This window comes from Ptychodera flava, chromosome 22 (assembly GCF_041260155.1).
Source record: "Ptychodera flava strain L36383 chromosome 22, AS_Pfla_20210202, whole genome shotgun sequence".
In the NCBI taxonomy this organism is placed as follows: Eukaryota; Metazoa; Hemichordata; class Enteropneusta; family Ptychoderidae; genus Ptychodera; species Ptychodera flava.
Genome location: NC_091949.1, coordinates 9688321 through 9708284, shown reverse-complemented (window position 1 = coordinate 9708284; position 19964 = coordinate 9688321). Strand labels below are relative to the sequence as shown.

The 19964-nt window shown below is 37.9% G+C and overlaps 2 protein-coding genes across 3 annotated transcripts in view; one reads left to right on the top strand and one right to left on the bottom strand.

Moving 5' to 3' along the window:
- On the bottom strand, positions 1 to 13163 carry LOC139122629 (transcription factor A, mitochondrial-like). 2 transcript variants are annotated; one of them, XM_070688205.1, is made up of 8 exons: positions 13037 to 13163; positions 8377 to 8516; positions 7894 to 7964; positions 6625 to 6774; positions 5216 to 5326; positions 4881 to 4937; positions 4235 to 4454; positions 1 to 2232 (listed from the first exon to the last, which is right to left on the bottom strand). In XM_070688205.1, exons 1-8 carry the CDS (start codon positions 13099 to 13101, stop codon positions 2213 to 2215), a joined length of 834 nt encoding a protein of 277 aa, XP_070544306.1. In that variant the 5' UTR covers positions 13102 to 13163; the 3' UTR covers positions 1 to 2212. The 2 variants fall into 2 exon arrangements, with proteins under 2 accessions (XP_070544306.1, XP_070544307.1); XM_070688206.1 differs by having other exon boundaries at positions 4313 to 4454.
- Positions 13164 to 16415: 3252 nt separating this feature from the next.
- LOC139122632 (arginine-binding periplasmic protein-like) overlaps positions 16416 to 19964 on the top strand; it is a 14680-nt gene continuing 11131 nt past the window's right edge. The window contains exons 1-3 of the mRNA XM_070688207.1: positions 16416 to 16556; positions 17417 to 17557; positions 17947 to 18108. Coding sequence (XP_070544308.1) covers positions 18063 to 18108 — 46 coding nt within the window. The 5' untranslated portion in view covers positions 16416 to 16556; positions 17417 to 17557; positions 17947 to 18062. The remainder of the gene's footprint in view (positions 16557 to 17416; positions 17558 to 17946; positions 18109 to 19964) is intronic.

Below are 19964 nucleotides of genomic sequence, written 5' to 3'. Positions count from 1 at the left end.
TTTTTTTTAAGGCTTACATACAGATATCTTTATTTCTTTGAAATCTTTTACCTTTTCAATGTATGCGTGTTGGTTTTCACTCCAGACTGCATAAATATTCATTAGGTCAACGACCCTCAGTAACAGTAGCAAAATGTTATATTTCAATGCAATGATGATGATAACATCAAAGTATGCATGTCTGCACCTGTTGTGTTTCCCAATTACAGATCACCATTCAACTCAATCAAAGAATTTAAATTTGAGATTGGTTTGTCATTGGTTTGCTGGAAATAAAAATCACCTGCTATAAATTTTGAGTTTCATATTTGGACTGATGTTATGTTATTTGAATATTCTAAATGACTGATTTTATTCAAAGGCTATACCATCAGCACTTGTTATTGTACCATTGGTGTCATGAGATCAGACAATTCAGTGATGAATGTAATTCTGTAAAGGGATAGGATTATAAATATTACAATCTGAGAATACCTAAAACTGTTGTGATATTCTTCAAAACAAACTACTCAATTTGTCTAATATAGGATTTTATCATAAGGTATTGTGACATTTAGCATTTGTCCATTGTAACTCCATTGCCATACTTCAAGTTCACACAAATCCAAAGATTTTTCTTGGACAACAGGATGTATCATATCAGCTTGAGATTCAGAAACACACAAAACAAAGCTGATCCTCAATTCAATACACATTGTATTTTGTCTTTTTTTCCAAAAATGGACAACACACATCTCATAAAAGCTATGAAAATTAATACATGTACTGAATATGCGGCATAACCTTTCTGAGATGAAACCTGATTGATGAATTGTCATGTACATGATATTTCAGATCCGTGGACAAGAACATAAAAATAGCCATTGATATCTGGATATTGTGGTTTCTTGACACATAACCATTCAGGTTTGGATGACCAATTTCATCCGTACATCATTATTTGAAGTTTGTTCTTCTGAAGACATTAAACATGGGCTGAATATTTTTTATTCAGTAAAAATGATATGGATACACAAATAAAAAACATTTCATTCGAGTAAACGGAAAGCTATCTCCATATTTACATTAACATTAATGGGAGTTGCTTAGCATAACACAACAAGAATGATATATAGCATTTGCCAAGTAGTAAGGTTCAATTTTGATGAGAAAGGAATTGATTTCTTTCACAAAAATGCACGGAATATGTATAAATTAGAGGAAAGAAAGCTTAATTAAAATGACCTGGCAAATTTGCCGTGAGAGTAGGTTGGAAGGCCAGTCGATAACAGTCAGCTAAAATTTGCCAACTGTGAAAATTATTAATTTACTGAGAAATCAGGAACATTTTGTAAAAATTTAATGTGCCCACATACTACCTTATAACTGCCTACATTTTTATTTTTGCCACCTGTAGCCAAAATTCTCTATACACCTGAACACTAGACAAGAGGTATCTGTAATGGCCAATATACAGTGATAGGTTAAATTCAAAACAGCTCTGTTCTTGATTTCCAATTTCAATGGAAAACAAAAAGGCAATGACACCACCTGGATGATCTCATGACCTGGAATAACTTTCATTCCAGGTTTTAACACATTGGTGTTTTAGTTTCATGAACTCTGAGTGGCCAACTGTTGCATAGTACATTTTTTGTAACAATAAATGTTGCCTTTAGACCATTCCTTTGTTGCAGTCAATGGTTTCTGTAACCAAGTGATTGGCACTTATCACTACACACCCTGTCACATGACAAATCTTGGATCTGCGAAGGTTCGAATGCTTAATCTCTTTACATAACAGAACCAATCATTGTCAGATCCCTGTGAACAAAACAACTTGAACTATACATTTCATGACAAAGGTTCAATTGTAAATATTTGAGTCCCTTTGTTCGTTTTATGTCGTTCATTTACATAAATAGATGCATGGTGTTTGCTTGAGTTTTGTCCCACGTCATCAAGATGATAGACATGAAAACTGTGAGAGGAGCTTGTAGTGAAGTTTACAATGTAACAAGCACAGCATTACAATATCCTTGCATCCACACTGTCTACAAAGTTGTATGAGAACCCCCCTAATTCTTATTGCAGATCAAGTCGAGCATATCTTACAGCATTCATAATTAACTTATATCACTTCACTCCTCTATCTTCAGTTTACTGGCCACAAAGTTCCAGTTTTCACACCATACTGTATATAAAACAAAATGTTTTCTATTCTCTTCTGGAATCAATGCTCTTCACTTTGTTCTGAAAAATAAAACCAGAAAAAAATAAAAACATGACTATTTCATTTCTACGATTTGGGGAGACATTAATTAAAGAGCAGTGCTTTGGACATTCTAAACTAATTTGCAACCATCCAACCTTTCACATCTATCTGCTAGAGCCATACACTATTGACCTTGTCATTTTTTGCATGGTTTCAACTTTGATCAATTCATTTTCAGGATCTAAAAGATATATTTGAAACGATTGTATAGTTACAATGTCACAATAAAAGTTAAAGCACTATCTGATCACCACGCCACTGACATGAGTGACAATGCACTTCTCTCCTTTCTACCGTATACATCAAACACAAGTGCATTCTATGGAGTAATACAGCCAAACATCACAACAAGCCACAACTGGAAACTATCTCTGTTGTTCACAGACACTCATCAATGTTGTTTTACGGTACTTTGTGTAAAGAGGAGACACTTGAATAAGGGAATTTTTCCTCATCTGGCAGTTGCAGTACAATGGCAAGAAATGTTTTAACATTTACTTGACTAACTTTCAAGGGAGGAATTTGATGGCCACTGCTGCTCTATTACTTGTACTGTTATACTGTTAGAATCTAAATCGATATGATTTCTGTGTTATCACAGGGTTACTGGTAGCCACGATTAATATTCAACTTAACGGAGATATACCAGTACATACATGTACTGATACAAAAGCTCGCTCAGATGACATTGATAACTTCTTATAGAGTGCTTGGTTTGTATGCATGGATGTTATGTCTCATACAGGACGCTCTTATCTCTGATTGTCCAATGGCACAGACATTGTTAAAACACTTGTTATCAACCTGATTCTATGTCAAGCTATTGCCACTTTTCAGCTTTCATATCTGTTATCCTGTGTCACTTCACATTTTCCATCACTGCATTGCCAATTATTAAAGTGTGCTGTTCCTTTGTGTTTCGGCTATCCTGACCACTCATAAATAATCATAAATGTATGTACATGTAAATGCAGTGCCGATATCGCCCTCAAGTGGTTGTCTCTGAAAAAACTCTTTCCACTCACACCAACCACAACCAACTTTCCTTCAAATAAAGAAAGTTGGACAAATCACGTCAAAGTGCCTTTCAGTTTGTGAGACTAGTTTTTGAGCTGAGAATCACATAAAGTTTGTTGAATTGCCCTCTGAAAAAGCCCCTCATTGTCTTCATTGTTCCTACATGTTACTTTTCATTGACACTGTGTAAACTAAACACCGGCAACAACAAAAGTATTACTTAACAAAGTGATCTGGTGTGAAAGGAAAAAGATCAAAGGAAGCAAGAAACTTATAGAAATCCATTGTAATCATTGTGAACATTCAAATGAGCCAATGTATACCTCAGCACTTCATGAATTTGTGGCTGGTTTACAATGGCGACAACAACAGCTTAAACTTTGAAATAACGAACACTGAGCATGAACAATGTACAAACAGTAATATCCACGTATGTGTAATAAAGTCTATTCCCCCTGAATGCATCAATAATGCTTCCATGTTATGCAGCTTTCTGGTGTGGTTAAGTGGTCATCTAGGAAAACAACACCATTGGGAAGATATCACATCCTCTCACACTTCACAGGATGATATTCAGCCAAAATGCACAGCATTTCAAACCTACATCTATAACGATCCGAGGCCTCTACAAGTACATGTATGTGTTATTCGTGTTGCCAGTGTAGGCTGAGTGGAACGTTCCATTTCATCAGCTGGATATGAGCTGTGCACCATCTTTGTCTTTCACGATGGACAGTAATTTTACCTCAACATATCAAACTTTCAGTTGGGAATCACAAAAATTCACAAAATTGGTTCTTTCACTATCTTTCAAACCCTGAACCCAATAAAGTATGCTTTACTAGTCACAACTGGCCAGGAGTAATAACTTTGGAGAACTGTTCAACTGAATGCCATCAAAAATGGGACAGGAAAGATGTTTGTAAGAATATTATTTAGACCACGGTTCATTGGGGAACACACCTTCTTTCAAAATCTTTTGGTAAACTGGAAGTCCAGCTGTTAAATATTTCCTCCTTCTAAGCCTTCTTTGCTCTTTACCTTTTGCAATTTTTTCTTTGAGTTTCTTTCTGCTAGATTCCCTGATGACGTCATATTCACCAATCTCCACCATTCTCTCCTCCCATACGGCCATTTCTTCCTCGTATCGTTTTCTGTCATTCTCTGACATCTCTATATATGGCTGTTTACAAAGGCAAGTTACATTAATATTTTATCACTGAATAATGTAAGATTTCCCATGATGCATCAGTAGGACAATGTATACTCTGGTATGAATGTCAAAAGAATGTCCAGTTATCAAGCTATATCATCCATGTATTTGTAACTGCTAGTTTCAGGCTTTATACTTCATATACTTCTGGTCAAAAAAGAGAATTTTTGTATTTTGTGTAATAGCTAAAAGAAATGAATATAGAATGCGACTTAAAAACTATCATGTAGCAGTTATTTATCAAAATGCTGAGTTGGGTGTTTTATCCTAAGTTTATGGCATTTGACAGCTAATTTCTATCTGTTCTGCTGTTCTTGAGTCTACATTTTAGTGAAAGGCAAAAACAGGGAGTATTAGAGTAAATATATGAGATTTTGAAGCACTGATATTCCATACCTGTTTTTCATAATCTGGGACATTTTTCCACTCCAACGAAACACGTGCGAACATGTCCTGTGACAAAAATTACACAAACTTCAATTATTTATAGCATGAGTCATCATTAAACCAAGGAAAGACAAAAATGAAAATGCCGCTGGAAAGAACAGTGTTTATCAAAAGAGAATATTCGGAAAGAAATCATAATGTACAGGTGAATGTGATATGTCAGATATGGTTCCTGTGTTAGATTGAATCAACTTGTTCAGAAATATCTTGAAAACAGCTATGAAGGGAACCATGAAAACAATGTTATAGATTTTATGACTTAGATCATTTTACACAAACAGTACCTTTCTCTCTTGGTTACTTATACCCTCCTTGGATGCTTCATTTAATTTGTCTCTTATGTAAAATCCCACTGCTGGGATAAACCGTTTTGGTCGCCCAAGTTTCACTTTCCTCTGGAAAGAAATATAAGAATTTAAAAATTTGTCGTTGTACTGTGAAGTAGTTTAACTGGTTAGGACACTCAGAATGGCAATAATGGTACAGAATATAGAATCACCAGTGTTTCATCCATGATGCCATCAACTGGGAGATTTTCCCTCTTTACCAGAAAATGTTGGGGAATTTCACCAGTTTATGTGTTCTACTTGTATCTCTAAGGTGTGACTGGCACCTTTTCATTGGAGCTGGTCCCCCTTTGACAAATTACTGGGGTGCCAACATGTCAACAGAGGGGGAATCCCCCATCCCCCTCTCTAGATGAAACACTGGATAATCACATTCCTATACATCAATCCCTACGGATCCCGCAGTGCCAATGCAAAGCCCTTCTTACAAAATTTGTACAACCCTTCCTCAGAGCCTGATCCTGAAGCCTGTTATCTTCAGTTCAGTAATCCCAAGATAATCCATTAAAATCATGAAGACAATGTTTTACGCAGCAGGTATGTCTTCAAAATTGCTAGTAAATCTCTTTCACCTTTAATATCTTTGTCAATTTTTTATCTCCAAAACGAAGTCTTTCACTTTTATAAACTTTCTCCCTAAGGTATGGTGTGTCATTGTGCAAACAAGAGGCTTGCTTTGTTCACAGGTTGTAATAAGGACCCGATAAACAACGTACACAAGTACACAGTGAAATCAAGAATGTACAGAATTCTGATATGGAAATTTCATAACTCCAAGCTCTGATGTATCGTAAGGTAGCAAAACATGCAAAATCAAGAAAAACAAAGTGCCACATTCTTAACTTAAAAAAGTCTCACGTTTGCACAGATTTTTTTTCTATCTTTATAATATCAGGCATTGTTATACTGCCTCTTGATGGTGTTTTATGTGAAGAGTTTTGCATAAGCATATGAAATGCCTAGCTTTGCTTTTGATTGTTGAGAAAATTATTATGTGTATGTAATTTGAATAAATAAACTGATTAGAATTTATGTAAAGCTACTCATGCCTTTGTGGCCTTGATAGAAACTTCCCCTGAGTTTATTAATAAAAACACCATGTCCCTCCTTTCCAGCAATTTTTGTACTATATATGCAACTTTTAACAAAGTATCCCACCAAATGCACATATACGTTGCATTGAGAGATAAATAATGTCTGCATTGAAGTCTTCATGGACATGTTAACTTGCATATGAGTGATGCTTGTTCATAACATCAAATGTTTACAATTGTGATGTTTGATGGGAAAGTTTGCGAGTATGAATGACAGTTCCAATACTGGATGTTTGAAACATTATACCTTACCTTTGCTAACCTTTTTTTCACTAGTGATTTTTTCTTTTCGCCAAGGTGTTCCTTCATTGCATCAAGTTGTTCTTCTGTCAATCCTGCCAGAAATTCTTTCTCCTCTTCCTTATACTGTGCAAATGCTGCTTTGAATTCATCTTCATAGGGCTGGAAAAATGACAATATACCTGACACATTTTACACAAACAACTAGTAAATTTGGATCTGAAAAAATGGTTATGGTACAATGATACACAACAAAATTTAGATGAAATATGCTAAGGCAGACATTTGGACTCAAATCTTCACAATAATTTTCTAATCTATCACTTGTGGGGATTCATTTTAAAGCTCTTCTAGGGCTATTTTATTTTTTTCGCAATACAGTTGACACAGGGATGGTGGCCATTTTGAATTTCAAATATTGGTATGGAAAATGTTACATTATTTGTTTCTCTAGTACCAAACTTTGCACGGTGACCCCCAATTTTTATCCTTGATTTTATAAGAGTATAGTTTAAAGTTTCATTGAGGAAAGTTCGAGCAAAAGTCTCACTTATGAGATGCATACTACCTTAACTGTAGTGTAGTTGTGTTTTGAAGCAGGAACTAATACATACTACAAGGTGCGATTTGATGTGAGACTTGTGTACTGGTACACACGTCTTTCACAGTGAAAACTGAATGCCAAATCAAGTTTTATTATCTACTATCTGTACTACCAAATTGGATAAGACATCAAAAAAACAGCTCCCTGATGTGTACAACCCTTGTGTGAAATGAAAATTTTGACAGCTGTCACAGAATTCTTTCTCTATGTATCTTTCATACAACATTCTGAAAGTGCAGTTCTTTACACTTCTAGAACAGCTCCTACCATAGAGGGCGCCGTTCCAAATGCAAATACTGGCTCCAAAGGCACTTGTGGTTGTTTATGACTTTGATTTAGTAAAGGGGAAGATGCTATTGTCTATGATTTTAAAGTCATAAATCTATCCACTCAAACCATGTTTTTTGTTTAGATTGAAAGACGTTCCGCATACTCACCTGAGCTATAGTATAGTACACATTTTTAACCCTCTTTCTCAAAAAGACTTTATTTCAAAACAGCCTGGCTGAATTTAGTTGAAACATGCTTAATTTTCAATAACCATCCATGAAAAACTTATCTGGTTTTAATATTATTAGACTCACTAATGTGATGCTTTGAACTTTTGTGATATTTTTGAAGATGTAGAAACAAAACATCAACCAAAGTTAAACTTGACAAAACGAGGAAAACCACACCTTTTTCTCATCTTCTGGCATGCTTCTCCATTCTTCCCCTGCAATTTCCACAATTTTCCGATATCCAGTACCTAGAATGTAGTAGAAACACAGTTAACAGATCATCAAACCGTCATGCAGAATATGTATCAGTGATACACACCACTGATTGAAAAGCATGAAATACACGCATATGATCATGATATATACTGTAGAACATGGTTGACATATTAGTATGCAACTTTGTTACAATTAGGCCATATGCAGAATAACCGTGACAATAATGAAGTGACAACTGAAGTTGCCTTGAAATCTTTTTCAGTTTCCTTCACTTTCAATAAGTGTTCAATCATTGTGTTTGCAGTCATCGTCAGCACTTAATATAGAAGTATCACTACTGGTTAGCTGTATTTCTGTATACTATTTGTATTTACATTTCTAAAGTTTGTGATTTGACTTGACAGAAATGGACTCAGACTTACACATGTGAGCAAATTTACTAACCTGGATTGGAAGATTCAAAATATTCTCTGTTTTCACGTAGATACTTCAAGAATGGACTCAACGGTCTCTTCGGTTTATCTGGATATTCTGCACTTGATGATACATTCCTGAGTGCCTGCAACTGCAGCAGTGCAACTGTCCTGGAGATGTCAAAAAAATATGTTGTTTAAAGTCGTGTTGTTTTGAAACTTGACAACAATGGTCCTGGATATTCAAAATATGCTATTGGTAGAGTATTAGTATTTGAAACTGTGTGCGTCAGATAAATGTACCATGCTAATACCGGTATGCTGGTGTTTTGAACTTGAAATTTGAGGAAAAATTTGTGCTGAAAATGGCATTGGAATTTCGGGATAGTGTTCAAAGATGAGAAGATGTATACAAAAGTTGGGCACACCTGAAGAACAAATTGGCCCAATCTCCATTATGAAAACAATAGTTTGCTCAGGGGGGCCATTAGTATCTTTTTTGAAACTGGACCCCTTAACATTATGTTGATTAGTAAAACTTAAGCATTGGCAAAAGTCTTCTTCAGTCTTTGCTAAAGTTGCACACATTTGACATAAATAAGAATCTCATGATGAATGCATCAATAAACTAACTGGTTCCAATACAGAGCCAAGAAAGCCACACATGTTGTTAGATCAAACCTCAATTTGAGTTGTAACCATGACAGCATGGCTCATACATGTAAATCTTGATAATGTCAACATAAAACATAGATGTCAATTTGCATGTATTTTCCATATCTTATTGAATATAATACTTTCTTGTTCCACTCCAAAAGTCATGTTGCAATGCCTGGTATTCAACTTGTCAATCATAGCTTGTATGTGTCACTGTCTAGTGTTTTGGGGGATGGCAATTGAAAAAGTTCTGTCTACTGTAGGATTTACTTGTCAGCAGTAACATTGCATGTTGTACACAATGTATCATGTTGATAAGGGTAAGACTTTGTGTTTCAACATCTTTTGGAGGAAGACGATGTCCTAGTCTTAGGGATCAAAATTAATGGAAATATTATCAAAAGTTATAGTAACTGTCCCATTACAGTGGTTTGCTTTGACCCCTTGACATTACAGGAACTTCACATATTATCTAAATTGAAGTTTTGCCAACACTGTCAGGTATAATTATCAGCTTTAGCGGTGATACAAGTCGATCACTGAGCATTCAACTCTGCCAAAGTTAAAATGTTGTCTTACAGGATGTCAGACTTAGTCAAAAGAACTACACCTGTGCACCTGAAACCAAGTGATACATCTTGGACAGTTAGCGGTCTGTGCGTAGACATGTATGGTGGTGGTATTTGACTACGTCTGACCTTCTGTGAAACAATGTTTCAACTTTTGCAGGATTGATTTCTTTGTAAGAGACTGATATTACTGCTGGGCTGATTGTTACGTTTGGCAGTGTTGGCAACACCTCAATTTAGATAGTATGTCTGGTTCATCCATTGCCAATGGGTCAATGCAAACCACCATAATTTAGTCCCACAAATCTTACATTTACCAAGGTTCTTTAACCATGAACACACAACCATGTCCATGACTTGACTACACCTGAGTCACATCCGGTCTGAGAAATATACAATTATGCTATTTATGCATTATATCACACCAGCATATTGATAGCGCAAATACAGCGATCTGATTGGTCGAGACATGAAAATAACTGTGCAATATTCGTGATATAGCACAGTTGGCATGCGCCCAAGCTCTTGGCAAGGGCAAATATCCTTTTTTGACATTCTACACCAGAATATCAATATACTGTATGATGCAACAGCAATAAATCTCACTCAGTGACGGTATACTATTCGGTTTTGACCAGCTCACTTCAAATATGCACTCGCTATTGCTCATGAACTGGTAAAAACTTGTGGTATACCATTGTTGAGTGTGGTTTATTCTTAAACCACACCTAGCGACATTGTACCACAAGATTTTGACCAGTTCCAAACATGTGCACGAGCTATAGCAAATGTATATATGGAGTGAACTGGTCAAGATCGAGTGGTATACTCGTTGCTGAGGTGGTTTACTGCTAATATATTATAAAATTGAATTGAAATTCTGGCATAAAACATCAAACTGGGAATTCTTTCTCTACCTGAGAGCTCATGCCTGTTTCAACTGTACTATATTGCGAATATAGCACTGTCATTTTCACATCTTGACCAATCAGAACGCAGTATTTGCGCCATCAATATACTGGTATGATATAATAGTAGTTATTGGCAAATATATGCATGTGTCTAGCCCTGCATACAAATCTGTGTTCTAGGTATTACATGGCCTACACAACAGCTCTGCAAGACTCTTTATCTAGTCGATAGAGCAAACTAGCAACCTTCATGGAGGAGCCTCCATACCTCCATACTCTCCCAAACTGTCTGACCTTAATGTCAGTAAAAGAAATATCAACTTCCATTCATTTTATATCCAAACTATATTAGTTTTCAGAGAGGTATAATGGTAGAAAACCATACATAGGCAACATGTAGCTGCAATAGTTTAGCCATGGGGAGGGGGCATGCAACGTTTGTTGTAGCTGCAGCGCTGTACACTGTAGCTAGAAGTTTTCCCTTAATATGTGGGTCGGACTGCAAAACCAGACCAAGACATAATCTAGAGATACAGCACTGCAGCTAATGGTTGTTGCTATTATTGAACTGACCCAGGCTACACTATCATGAGTTTACATGTGTGCGGTTTGATTGAAGGCAGTTTGAGAAATTATAAAACCACTTCAAGTTCAAGGACAGGCGCCTGGTTCATCAGTGTATAAGAAGCCTCCAGGATTTTGAAAACAACAGGGCTTCATTTACAGTGGTTTGATACTATGGCAACATTTTTCAATAAGGGAAAAATCACAACTTTTTTCTAGTGTTTCATCTAGGATGGCATCAAAAGGGGGGGGGGATTTCCCCTTTACCAAAAATGTAGGGGGATTTCACCAGTTCATGTGTTCTACTTGTATAGAGGTGTGACTGGCACAATTTCATGAGGGCTAGTCCCCCCTTGACAAATTGCTAGAGGGTGCCAACTTGTCAACAGAGGGGGAATCCCCCCATCCCCCTGTCTTGATGAAACGCTGCGATGGGGGTCATTTCTTTCCTTTCGATGGATTTTTACTGGGGAAAACAGAACCATATGTATGCAGAGCCAGCAAGCATACGTTCACAGCTGCTGCACGGGCACCGCCTTAGTTGCATTAAGTTTTTCGTATTTCTACTGCATTAAAACTTAGCACAACTTCGGCGGTGTCTGTATGCTGTAGTACTGTAGCTCGAGGTTTTGTCTTGGTATTTGCAGCTAACGTTCACATCATGTACGGGTCCTACTAATTACTGCCCGTAGCTGCCCGAGGATTGCCCGAGGACTGCCCGATGAGTAAGTAGGCCAAATTTCGCCCAATTTTAACACTAAGCCAATAGGTTGAATTTACATCATGCCCAGCCAACCAAAAATATCATTGATTTGGTGTTTTCTGTAGCGGTTTTAGAACCCGAAAGACACTGGGCTTTCGACCAGAAAGACGTCCCCATCTTGATTGAGAGATCATACCATTCAGTGCAAGGGGTGGTATGCTGTCAGGCTGTACGCGCTGGACGAGGTTATTGTGCCACCTCTTGGACTGAATGGTATGATCTCAGTATCAAGCTAGCTCTGCATGGCAGGGCTGTGTGTTACCGGCGTTACACAGCCTCCCACCACAGCCCTGCAGACTGATATAGAAAGAACCTCTTTTGTTAGCAAGGCTGGTTTTCGCCCGAGTGCTCATGGGTTGAATGACATTAACAATGGCGGCGGTTACGAACGCTTCCCTTGCATAGAGAAAGAAAAGTAGGCTTTGCGTAAGTTTACAAGCGCGGCTGGGCACATCGTGTACCCAGGGGAGGTGGGTGTGCTCGAAAACGAAGATCAATGCAAGTTTTGGATTCAAAATCGGCTTATTTCGGCGGATAAACTGCCCACCGTGTTTCTGCAGGTGGACCAGCGGTTCTTTCTATATCAGTCTGCAGGGCTGTGGTGGGAGGCCGTGTAACGCCGGTAACACACAGCCCTGCCATGCAGAGCTAAGTATCAAGCTGGCGACGTCCTTCAAGCCAGGCGTCTTCCGTGTTCCAAAACTGCCGTAGAAAACATCAGGTTAATGCCAAATCAATGATATTTTTGGTTGGTTGGGCATGATATAAACTGAACCTATTGGCCTAGTGTTAAAATGAGCGAAATTTGGCCCACCTTTCCTTGGGCAATGCTCAGGCAGCTACGGGCAGTCACGGGCAGTGATTAGTAGGACCGTCATGTACCACCACCAGATGACCGTTGATGGATGCCATATTCTGAAGGCGTTTTGTCGCCGATCTGGTCACAACGGAATGCGGAAAACCCAAACATCGACGACAATAGACAACAAATAATGGAAAACATATCTGCATTTTACATACAATACTATATTGTAAACAACAGTAAACAATCACAGCGCCCTGTTGACCATCGGTACACAGTGCAGTGCGCGGTACATTTCGGTAGGACTTCACAACCCCGGACCTTGCCTTTGTCTCTCTGTTTTGATCGGTAAACATGGTGACCGTTTACTGCAGCCACAGCTTGCACACCTAGCCAATGACAAAAGAACGGTGTAGGTCGTTTACCTGTTACTGCTTACTATACACTGTTTAGAGAAGCAAGCAGCGAGAACCCCTACTCTCAAAGCCATGGTTCTTCTTTCCCGCTTAGTGTAGGATCATGGGTAAAGTACCCTTGACCTATGAACTCCTTTGATGTATCCAAACTGGATTCAGATTCCAGTTCGCCTCGCAACGTCTTGTCGTGGGGTATCACGACAGAAACAGGAACACGTCGTATTTTTATAAGTTCTCTTTTTTCCTACCGAGGATTATGTTTGAATTATTGTGATAGTGTTCCCCGGAAGAAGACCGAAGCACAGTCGTTTGTGAAGCGATACACGACGGCCGTCAGCCGCTAGCTGTGGTATGCATTAGAAAGACTACCACACAGTCGCCGTTGCAGCATATCGGTTCACAAGCGACTGTGGCCCTGCCACACGCCACAATAAATCTCATCGCAATAAAGATTTTTAATACTACGCTGTGCTCCCGTGTTCTAAAAAGTTTGTACATTCAAAGGCCAGATATTTTTAACACACTTGCAATGCACAGGATTGCTTATGTTCCTAGATTCCCCTGCTTTGGAATCGTGCAGTGAAGTCGGTCCAGGTACAGCATGCTTCCGAAGTATGAAACCAGATCGCTCCTGGCACCCGCGCCCGGTCGCTTCCACACTTTCTCTAGCAAGTATACTAGTATTTTCCATGCATGTTCATGTTTGAATTCTTTCTTTGCGAAAATGATCACCGAACTTTCCTAATTTCCTCTAAAATTTTCTTGATGGAATTTTGTGCAGATTTTTGACAATTTTCCTTGCAATGTGTTCAGCCTGAGTAACTGAATGGGCAACTGGGCGCAACTACATCGTACCTGTAACACATACACTTTTGCCAGAAAAAATGCTATAAATTTATATCACAATATTAATTTTCTGTGTTTGTTTTCAATTTATTTTGAAAAACTTTGAGATCGCAGTGTTACGAAGGGATCGTGTCATCCAAATTCTTCTACAGAAAACTGAGCTGTGTGTCAATGACCACAGTCAAGGTTTTAGAAGATGAAATTATAGATGATTTACTAATTTGATCACATTCATGTATTTAGGAATGAACTCGTCATCATGATGGCATTTGTTTAACTCATAAACTTCAGTATTGATCTGAACATAAACCCTGATCGTATGTAACCATAAGCTCCTTGAAAATACTGTACATCTGTGTATAAGTCCCAGCCTAGATTTATATGAAATCTACGATAGTATGGCTGGATCCACCGGATATGAAAAAGTTGCATCTGACTAACTAAGTATGGATTTGGAAGATGTATCCACTGGCCGTATCTCCAGGCAATGTTATCACAAAGCGATGCAGTAATGGCAGCAGTAGGCCTATACGAGTGTGATCGAAAGGATAATGATTTGAAAGTGGGGAATATTTCCAATGAGGGGTCCTCTTGGGTTATAATTACAGGAAAGTAATATATAGTCGATGTGGTTTGTAAAATCACTTATCAGATCAAAGAACTGGTAAAATTGCAAAAATATTGCACCAAACTTACCAGTAAGTACTCTGTGGGGATATCGATACCGTACTTGAACGTTAAAAATTCACTGTTACTGATTTGCCTTATTTAAAGGTTTGATTCATTTTTACTAAAACAGAAAAATAAAAACATCATTAAAGTTTATACTGTAGAACTTCAAAAATCTTCCTTTAGTCTGGTGAAATGTATAAATCAGTTTTGTGTATTGTTCACCAAAATGGCAGCAAACTGTTGTACAAGTACATCAGATCGTCCAAGAACATGGTCTTTCTAATGGTCGTAGTTTCTCTCTCAACATCTTTCTTTTGCCATTTTTAAACTGCCCGCATTTGCTCTTAACGATAGGATGATTATATTTTACCCGAGGTTTTCCAATGTCTCTCCAACATGCAAGATTGATTCGTATTACAATCATTAGTCTGCTACGCTTCCAGCCACTGCCCAGTTATATCGCCAGCAGCAGATTCAACACACAGTGAGTTGATCAAAGAGGAAAACATTCAGAATGACGTCCCTCCAACATGTGTTTGAAAGTCCGCTTGACAGCAACCAGAAAGTGGCCAAAAATCTTCGTCTTCATGGCCTTTTTTGCTGAATGAAATTAATGACAAATTATGGACATCGTTGGCTTGCAATAATGAACATATCTCACTGAAGTTCTCGTGGATTTGTATTTTTCGCTAAATTCCACGGTTGTTAATGTTTCTTTTTACTTCTGCCTTTATGCAAGGATTTAAAGTTTAGAGTTAACGGGTAAACATAGGATAGGTCGCGCAACCGGAACCACACGAATTTTTCACTCAAAACCTTGGCCTAGTTTGTTTTATGTTTTTCAAAATAATGTAGACTGTCAGTGGGAGGGAAAACACCGTTCTCTCAACCAAATACCATTGTATGTAAATGTTACGGCACACCATTTGATACTGAGGGGAGGAAAACAATCCAAACAACAACTTTATGGCAATTTGTTTCTCAAAGTGTTAGAGTAATTTGTCGTCTGGTCGATCAATTTCCTATTCAGAGCAACATAATCACTCTACAGTGGCGCTTCCGAATAGTTAACGCTACTTTGAAATTCTCACACACATTGTAGGCAAGTGGATATACTTTGGAAAGGTGCAACCTCATAGCCAATATTACTTTTTATTGTGAACAGTGACGACGTAAACAATTGTACTTAGCGATGATGTGTTGTAAGCTACTTTTAGTCCCTACTTTTTCAGATATCTACAGCTTACACTGCAACATAGGGTGCTGAGAGTACAGTTTTCTACGTTAGGCTTGTTGAAGCGTGACAAAATTACAGTAATTTTTTGCAAATGCGTAAAAAATATTACATCTGCATCATTTGCCCGCGCGCAAAGTTTATCGTACTCGACCAAGACTTTCACTCGCAATTCTAGATCTGTCGTTCCTGTTCGTCACAAGAAACACTTTTGGACAATACTTTGATATTACTTTTGATTCAGCAAGTAGGCCATATTAGTGAAGAATGAAAAAACAATATCTTTAATTGTGCATGTTCATATCAAACAACAAAATCACTTGGCCAAATTTTAACATATGTATGATGTTACTCCACGGAGAGTAGATTAATCACTGGAATAGGTTTAGGGGCTGAGCAACAGCGAACGAGTAATGAAAACTCCCGAGACTGGTCTTGGAGTAGAGGGACCGTATATGTGTTTCCCGTTGGGGGCGATTTTAATACCTTCATGACGTCATCTTTTGGAACATATAAGCCATCAGCGGACTCATACCGCAGGGTCTCGCGAGCAATATTCGTCTAGAAGTTATGAATATGATCAATAAATGTCTTGTATTAAACAATTTTTCATTATACTAGCCTATACCTGTGTCTAGTGTGTGCCTAATACTTTACCCTGGCCATGGAGGTAGCATTCTCTGCTACCTCCATGTCCCAGCTATCTGTGTATAGTATTTCTTTGAAATACTATAAACAGATAGCTAGGGTAATGTAATAGGCACATACTGGACACAGGTAAGGCTTGTATACTGAAAAAAAGTTTAATACAAGACATTTATTGATCATATTCATAACTTCTAGACGAATATTGCTCGCAAGACCCTGTGGTCATACGCGTCGCCCGGGAACAACAATATGTCTATCACAATCAATCGATTAGAATACTTTTCGCAAAACAACTTACTGTAATCACAGTGGATATAGGGACTGCGCTGTAATAAAGTGGGAAGAAAGTTTTACAGTATAAGTCGATCGGGGAAAAAATGGCAATCTGCCTCGTATCTAGTTCGCTGTGCTTGTTTTGTAAATTGTCTCTGGCGATGATCATGGACAAAGGCGGGAAGCCCTTTGTGGTGGAAAATTAAAATCAGGGAGCTTTTTTTTTCTGAACACTCCAAACACGCAACAAAACTCAGTCTCGGTGCAAGTGTTATGAACGTATACTTGATAATCGCAGTTGTAAATGTAATCACCGCATTTGGTAATTTGAAAGGAAACATGTAGCATTTACTACATGCCCCGCAATTAGCTGAACTAGTTACATTTTAGTTTTGCATTTACATTCTATAGTTTGTTGTAAAAGGACCAATCTACAACTAATGCTTAAGAGGATAAAATAATTCATCTGTCTCGATAGCATTTGTGTTTGAGACTTTTTAATGCAAAGTTACCATTTGAAATCAAGCACATCATACTACATAGACACAGGACTCAGGCTGTGCTAGACAGTAGAAGCGAGATTTACTGTTATTGATGCAACATACTAGTTTGGCCACAGTTAACGAAGAAACCGTGTTGTGGGTTCGCAGAGGCTAGATTGTAGACTGTTTTGTTTTGTTCATGTACTTCAATCTCTGTTTTCCTTAAACATACAGAAATATTGATTGTTATACCTTGTCAACACAACCTGTCCTTGTACTAGTCAGTACAGTGAGGTCAAGGATCTATAATTTGAAAAGTGACCGTTGCATGACCAGTGTATCACCGAATGTCATATCATTATCGTCTAGGAAAAGGTAAAAGGTCGCAATCGCCTGTTCAAGGTCAAAAGCATGAAAAGTGTCTCGGTTGGTAATCACTGTTTGGGTAATTTGATGACGCACAAAACGTACTTCATTCTACACTCAGAACATCTGAGGATGGAGGACATAACCTATCTATTACGCAAATGATCTTTCTTTAACACAAGAAATCTGGTGTGCCTATACCGCGAGGAGTGGGATTTCGAGTTTATAAAGCATCGTGATTTCGGAAAAGTTTGACTCACTTGGTCACCTTGAGTTGACCTCCCGCAAATCTGCTGATCTTTCCTTTTAACAAATCTCCAGCGCACGGATTAAGACAATGCATGATTTATTGGGGCATTGTCTCATTGTTGTTTTATCTAATCTTCGACTTCCGACAGTCTGCTGATTGTATGGTTTGCATGTCCAAACTTAGAACCAATATTTCATCAATAGAAGAGAACAGCGGCAGCTTTGCTGTGAAATCATTTCACGACTTGTCACAGGAGGAGCTACAATGTTTCGATTGAGCTGTGCCATCTTATTGGGGTTTGCAGTTGTAGGTAAGTATAACAATTAGGGAAAAGTGTTCTGCTCTTGGTTTTTATTTGAGATGGCTTCTATCGTTAATTACCCATAAGTGCAGGAACAGATTGACTTGGCATTTCACGAAGACATCTTCAAACATTATGGACAGATTAAACCTCAACAGTTGTCTCCCTTTTGCAGTCTTTAATCAATATTAGATGTCAGTGCTCATTTGGATTTGAAAACATAATCTTTTTTTGCAAAGTGTCAGATTCTCTTTCGATGAAATTTCTATTCGTCGATGATTTGAAAAAAAATATCCAAGATCTCTGAGATCAAGTGCAAAGTCATGAAAAACTTATGTTTATTAGCAGATTCTCAACCTACCACAAAGTCGTATAAAAACCAACAGCTTCACGCTGGGTTCCGATGCATCACTACAATAGGTGTGATCACACTAGAGATGCTGAAAGGTCCAGTCAATCATGACCACTTTACAAACCACAGGCGCTCGGAGTTGCCAATATGGTTTTAAAGGGAGAAAACTCGAAAATGAATACTCCACGCGCCGGTTATAAACCTCAAATGCAGGGATACCTTTCGACAGCCTTCGGGGGTCACCATGCAAATATTACTGTACACTAGAGAAACACATTACCAAAGTTTTACCGATTACTGAAATTATTCAAAATGGCCGCGATCCCTGTGTTAATTCTATGGGGAAAAAATCAATTATCGAAAAACTAAGACGCTGAATTTTTTTCTTACATCAGAGCTTTACAATGAGCCCCCACAAGTGGTAGATCAGAAAAGAATGTAAAAGTTTGAGAGTCTGAATATTTGTCCCCGTGACGCGTTCTACCTCAAAGGGACGATAACAGGAATTTTTGATGTCTGTCTTTCATTAATATGAACATGGGACACTCCTTCGAAATGAGATGAATAAATGTTATGGAACTAAGAAAAAAGTATCAAGTTCCGCAGGATAAGTGTTGTTGTTTTTTCGGCAGGCGTAAGCCTCCATTTCAATCAAAGTTTTAAGTATAGAGAAGAAAATGTCTTCATGTGCGCACGCGCAAAAGACTTGTCGTTATCGCTGCTGATATTTGTTTTGTTCAAATTGAATGATGAAAAAAAGACGTTATTAGTGGAACTAGGAAAGATTATAACAAAGCTTTTAGATTGAGCTATATTCAGAAATAACCATAACATATGTAGACACAGTGTTTGTTAGCCCTGCTGTGGTTTTCACGGCAGCCTTAAGTTTGGCCAAACAAGTTTTTGATAACTGATCCAAATTCAAGTAAACTTTAAGCAATTTCAAGGGAAGGTTTGAATTTCCCTGCCGTCTTAAAGGTATTCTGTCACCTGTTTCAATTTTGCCACAGTTACCATGGAAAGAGAAAATCTAACCAATCACAGATTTTAAGCAGGTGGCCGCTTTTTAAAAACAGCGCCCTTACACATGGACATTTTGAATACCAAGAAACGCCCCATTGACCATATATGGGCATATTTAGATTACAGGTGACTGTATACCTTTAATGGTTAGCTGCAATAATTTCGATGGTATATAACGTTTCATTGTATTTTTAAAGAAATTCAGATTAATTTTTAAAAAACCAATGAAGGAAACGGTTACTATAACGCTTTAAAACATCTTTGATGATAGAATACTACCATTGGTACCGTATCCGAGCCTCAGCACTTACAAACCCTTTGCAAAAGTAGTTCATTTGCGATACAATTGTGCACTTATTTCCGGTGACTTAACTCAGCAAAACTGACTGAAGATTTTCAATCGATTGAACTGTGCAGAGAAAAGGAAATCTCTGAATCGCAATGGACATTACATGTAAATCCCCCAGACAAAGTGACGGGTTTATAGATA

Excerpts from the sequence above, each read along its gene's own strand:
- LOC139122629 (XM_070688205.1), bottom strand. The coding sequence starts at position 13,101 with ATGGCTTTGAGAGTAGGGGTTCTCGCTGCTTGCTTCTCTAAACAGTGT. Across the intron at positions 7,965-8,376 it reads TTTTGAATCTTCCAATCCAG|GTACTGGATATCGGAAAATT; the intron begins GTTAGTAAATTT and ends ACTACATTCTAG. Across the intron at positions 4,455-4,880 it reads TCCCAGATTATGAAAAACAG|CCATATATAGAGATGTCAGA; the intron begins GTATGGAATATC and ends CTTTGTAAACAG.